The 6,000-nt window shown below is 45.3% G+C and overlaps 1 protein-coding gene across 1 annotated transcript in view; it reads left to right on the top strand.

Annotated features, from left to right (window-relative positions):
* The window catches only part of nars1 (asparaginyl-tRNA synthetase 1), a 51,539-nt gene that overhangs the window by 27,277 nt on the left and 18,262 nt on the right, over positions 1-6,000 (top strand). The window contains exons 10-12 of the mRNA XM_083638650.1: positions 180-379; positions 1,661-1,796; positions 4,173-4,286. Coding sequence (XP_083494776.1) covers positions 180-379; positions 1,661-1,796; positions 4,173-4,286 — 450 coding nt within the window. The remainder of the gene's footprint in view (positions 1-179; positions 380-1,660; positions 1,797-4,172; positions 4,287-6,000) is intronic.

Raw genomic sequence — 6,000 nt, 5'->3', positions numbered from 1 at the left:
AAATAAACAGAATTCTGCACAGTCGCCCTTTGTTGTCACCGGACTTTATCAAATCACATCCTGAGAGAAGCACATCATCCATCACTACCATTCATTGTTGCGGCTCTCAAACCCGCGGCTCCAGAATGACAGGACAGTCTCTCTCTTAACAGTTTTTTTTATTCTGTCTCTCTCCCCAGATCACCCCCCCAACCCTGGTGCAGACTCAGGTGGAGGGCGGCTCCACGCTCTTCAGCCTGAACTACTTTGGGGAGCAGGCGTACCTGACCCAGTCCTCCCAGCTCTACCTGGAGACCTGCATCCCCGCGCTGGGAGACACCTTCTGCATCGCCCAGTCCTACCGGGCCGAGCAGTCCCGCACGCGCAGACACCTGTCCGAGTGAGCAGCGCCGACACGCTCCCATGTCTTAACGCTAATCCTGTCTGCTATTATATTCATTTTTTTTGCATAGATCTGGGTAAAGGGCAGTTTAGAGTCCAGCGATTTATGGTCGTTGCGACCGACCATGATCACATTCCATCGTTGGTGATAACGACAAGTGTTTATACTTCCAGCGACGGGCGATATGCCATCGTTGTGATGAACGTTGCGACCATCGTCAAGACTTCATCTGGATTCAACTTTGACCCCATCGTTAGCTTTGTTGTCATGACAACCATAATGTGTTTCTCTCCTACTGCAGTTTCTGAAGCCACTAGTTAGCTAGCTAGTTGAATTAACAATGGAAGAAGATCACATATTTGTTGAAAACTTAATAAACACAAGGACACGGTTCCCGTGCCTTTGGGCTAACGACCGGGCAGATTATAAAGATGCTGTTCAAAAGGCAAATGCCTGGAAAGCGGACATTCTCAACACAGACGGTAAGTAACAGCTACCACATCGTTAGCATGGATAATCACACAGCATGTTAGCAAGCAGCAGATAGACAGTTTTGTAATGTTGCGATCAAAACGGTAACGTTACACCTTGACTGGCAGCTTCTCTGTCTGTCCGTCCAGCATTAATCCATGTGAAAATATCACAACACATCCTGCTCTGCTCCTCTGTGATGCGTTCTCCTATCGCCTAGTTGTTTATACTTTTTACAAGCAATGGTGTCCAAAATCAGCGTTGAGCGATACTGGAACGGACGTCACGTTCAGCGATGCCCGTCGGCCTATGATAAATCGCCGGACTCTAAACTGCCCTTAATACTGACGGAATCAAAATATCACAATAGAGCGAATGCATCAATATCGATAATGTGATGATATGTTGGGTGACTGAGTATTTACACACAAGAAAAATGTGAATATGATGAATGATCATTGGTAAATTAGTAATATGTGCGTGTGTGCGCGCGTGTCAGCAGACAAGTTCAGAGAGTTACAGTAACACAGCCTGTAAGACCAAGAAGAAAGAGTATTGAAATTACTTCACAATATCACAATAAACAGAATCCCAGATGATCTTGTGGTCTCATATCACCATATCAGTATTATACGATATACAGTATAGTATATTGTCTATGTTAGCATTTGTTAGCAATGCTAGTGCAAGTCAATGGTGGTTGAAACCAAAACCCTTTTGCCGTGATGACTGTCCAGGTAAAGAGAGATTTGGCCTTTCAGCTTCTCACTGCCGTCAGATGAGAACCTGTTCTCTGGTGTGCTGCAGGTACACCCACATCGAGGCAGAATGTCCCTTCCTGACGTTTGAGGAGCTGCTGAACAGACTGGAGGACCTGGTGTGCGACGTGGTGGACCGTGTGCTCAAGTCCCCCGCTGCACCACTGCTCTACGACCTCAACCCTGTATGTGCTGCTTATTAAACTCTGGGCCCATTTCAACCATATCCAATATTGTAATGTAATATATTTAGACCGCAATTGTTTAAACTTGTACTCTTTTTTTTTTTAATAACCAGTGGTATCTTATGGGTACAAAACAATCACAGTTGTAGTGAAAAAACAAATCATTTTATTTCACAAGTGGGCTCCATGTCCCACAATAAGCCCGTTTCCCTGGAAATGAGCAAATGATACCAAATGGGCAGTGCTTCATTTTCCTCCAATGTTATAAGAGCATCATCATAATAAATAAAACATATAGCCACATGAAATACATTTTATTTCCCACAAATTCAGTTTTTCCCATTTTTAGGAGTGATATTGTTTCTTTTTTTGACGACTTGGCTGTCTCAGACAGACTTTGACAGGTTTCTCAAGGTGAAGTTGTGAGGTGCAGTAAGGGTCCCAGAGTCTCACGCAAGACCGACCCCCCCCCCAAAACACCCCAATTGAAAACGGAATAATTTCTGTAAGGCCTATTTTACAATTATGAAATAAGTTAGGCGAGTACGATAATTAGATATACCGTAATTTCCGCACTATAAGGCGCACCTGAGTATAAGCTGCAGCAGCAAAATTGCCTGTTTGTTACATATATAAGCCGCACCGGACTATAAGCCGCAGGTGTTTTAATGTTTAATTACCATATGTAAGGGTTCGTGCACAGAGGGGATTGTCGGGAAAGAGATGGCTGTTTGAGGAAGCTCCCATTTATTAACATTTCAACAAAATAACATAACACAACACCACCTGTGTTTTTTTTTACAGTGCACACAGTGTCATACAGTGTCATACAGTGTGGTGAAAAGAGGGCAAGAGAGGAAATTAAAACAGAAGTGGATTTATAGTTAGAAAGAGTGCTAAAGAAGAGAGAATTCCGTTTTTTCTTTTTTCTTTTAGTTACTCACAGTACTATTGACCAGTCCAACTCAAAAGATATTCGGCAGTTTCACTTTGAGCTCGTTCCGCCTCCGCTGTACGCCAAAACGATATCCATTGACTTTAACCTTTTCGATGATGCTGTTGTATGTTGCGCGTTTCTGTTGCACCAACGCGGAGAGGTCCTGCCGGACGAAAAAGCGCGTACCCTCCCAGGTGAGGGGCTTCTTCCCCGCAGCCTGGAGGATGAGTTGACGGTCGGGCCAGCGGAGTAGGCGGATGAAGATGGCCCTCGGTGGCAGGCCGGGGTCTGGACGTGGCCGAGGCGCCCGGTGTGCCCTGTCCACCTCTGGTGGTTTCTCGCCTTCCTTCAGGTCCAGGATGTAACACAGGATTTTGCCAAGGAAAGCGTCCATGTCACCAATCTCAGCTCCCTCTTTTACATTGATCAGGCGAATGTTATTTCTTTTACTCCTGCTGATTAAGTCATCAACCTGCGTGTGCAGGGTTTCGATTTGTTTTTGCATTTTATCCATTTTCGGACTCACTGTGTTGTTTTTGTCCTCCAGTGCGCTGATGCGCTTTTCCGCATTAGAAACTCTGTTCACGGTTGCCTTATTTTCTTTAGTGAGTGAGTGGATGGACTTCTGCACGTTTTCAAACTTGTTTTCAAGCTGCTCAAACCTCTGAGCGATGTCGGACTTAATCGATAGTGTTTCACGGAGTAAAAGTTTAGCCCAAGCCGGGTATCTCCAGCCTCCAGCAGGTGAGTCATTTCCTCATTCATGGCGGTGATTGCTTCGTCTTTTTCTTTCTGCTTACTGGTTTTCAGTCTTGTGCTTCTTCCAGCAGACATTCGCCCCACTCTTTAAAGTTATTCAGTTGGTTCTGGTCACCTTATTCATTTTAGATCAGATCGCTAAAACATATTGTTTGGTCTGGTGTAGCAGCTGTCTAGCTGAGCGCCATGTTCGCCGTGCGATCACGTGATGCCGGTTGATTTCCGCCAAATGATGTGCAGATGAAGCTGTGTAACCTGTAAAATCCATAGATTTAGGAGGTCCCCTAGTGGCCGTTAGCTGGAAAAATCCATAGATAAGCCGCACCGTTATATAAGCCGCAGGGCCGAAAAATGGGGAAAAAGTCGCGGCTTATAGTGCGGAAATTACGGTACTTCTTATTGGGATAATTAGACCTACTTTTAAAACTTTCAGTCAAATTATGGAAAATTCTGCAAAATTCCATGTTTTACAGTTGATTCAATTTTGATTAACACATTCCATGATTCCGTTTTGCGGAAATCATATGGCCCTAATAATAAACTCTTGCTTCCTCTCTCTCACACACACACACACACACACTGAGACAGACACACACACACACACACACACACACACACACACACACACACACACTACTAGCAGTAAAACCATCATTTTTTTGTGTGTGTTTATTTTCCAGGACTTCAAGCCCCCCAAGAGGCCGTTTAAGAGGATGAACTACTCTGAAGCCATCGACTGGCTGAAGGAGCACGACATCAAGAAAGACGACGGCACCTACTACCAGTTTGGAGAGGTGTGTGTGTGTGTGTGTGTGTGTGTGTGCCTTTTATTTCTAATCAATAATCTGCTCTAATGTCATGTCGGCAGTCTTTTTGTTAGAGGAGGGGTTTTTCTGTCCCCAAATGGTGACAGAAAAACCCCAACATGGATGTGAGGGAGCGGGAGGGTTGGTAGGGGGAGAGGAGGTTGGTGAGATATGGGGGGGGGGGGGGCAGTTGGTGGAGAGCTTTGTACGCGATGACGAGGATTTTGTAGGTGATCCGGGAGGAGACTGGAAGCCAGTGGAGCTGTTTTAGGACTGGGGTGATGTGGTGCCAGGATTTGGTGTGGGTGAGGAGTCGGGCGGCTGCGTTCTGGACCAGTTTGGAGTTGGGTGGAGTTGATGCCATAGAGCAGCGTTTCTCAACTGGTGGGTCGCGACCCAAAGGTGGGTCGCGGACATTGGCCAAAAAAAAAAAAAAAAATCATATTTCATTTGAGTTAAATTCAGATTATTGAAACTGGATTAGCCTGACCAGTTTTACTTGTTTAACAAGCTGAAGCATATGCTCTAGCCTAGGTAAACCCAGCCCCCACGTGACCTGCTCTCTCAGTTCCCAGTCACTAGTGACTGAGAACAGGTCTGAGAGCAGGTCACGTGGGGGATGGGTTTACCCAGGCTACATATGCTCTGCCTGTAATTCAAGAGAAGTCTGCCTTTTCATTTCATATTTAATTTGAGTTCAATTCAGATGATTGAAACTGGATTAGCATGGCCCCAGTTTAATTAAAAGTTATGACCAGTTTAACTAAAAAGCATATAGCCTGCCTGTGATTCCTTTTTATTTCATATTAGTTAAATTCAGACTACTGAAACTGGATTAGCATGACCAGGTTAACTTGTTTTATTATTATTATTATTATTATTATTATTATTATTATTATTATTATTATTATTATTATTATTATTATTATTATTATTAACTTGTTACTCATTGAGTGCCAAGGACGGACATGTTCGTCATTTCAATTAGTAACGTAGAGTGCCAAGGACGGACATGTTCGTCAATTGCGTTTTTTGACGGTGGGGCGTCGATCAAAGCCTTCTGCCTCTGATGTACAAATATTATAGCTATTGGATGTGTCTAACCTATTTTACAGAACCCTTAGGTGGCGACAGTGCTCTCCACATAACAGAAAGGCAAGGAAAAAACAAAGAAGAAGTCGTTATGGAAACGGAAATCGCATCGCATCCGTATGCATCGATATGCTGAAGCACGTTACTGCAGCTGTGCCTGCAGCAGCCAATCTGCTCCCACAATTGAGCCGCTCCGTGTCGGTTGCGACAGCAAATCCGCACATCCACACCGTGGAGTTGTTATTATTCAACTGGAAGCATCGTTGCCGGTGACAAACACACGCGGAACGCTGTAAAAAAGCAGGATGTCTAGCACCCTTCACTGTGCGCACAGCAAACTCAGCAGAGAGCCACCACAGACAGGAGGAGGAGTGTGCAGTTGAGGCGAGGCGGGGCGGGGCGGGGGGGGGGGGGGGGCACGCAGAGCAGCACACACACAACACCCAGACAGACCCAGGCAGCAGGACAGGATTGACAAACGCAAGCCAGAATATCCGATGCCCACCAGCAGCAAATGAAGACCAGCAAGAAGCTGCAACCAGCAGCGCACGCAGGGGCCAGCGCTGGTTGTAGCTAAAAAATATTATTCTGCCAAACAGAATTCCCTGGC

This window comes from Poromitra crassiceps (assembly GCF_964638095.1).
Source record: "Poromitra crassiceps genome assembly, chromosome: 6".
NCBI lineage: Eukaryota > Metazoa > Chordata > Actinopteri > Beryciformes > Melamphaidae > Poromitra > Poromitra crassiceps.
Note: the sequence above shows the minus strand (reverse complement) of the source record. Positions and strands in the feature narration are given on the sequence as shown.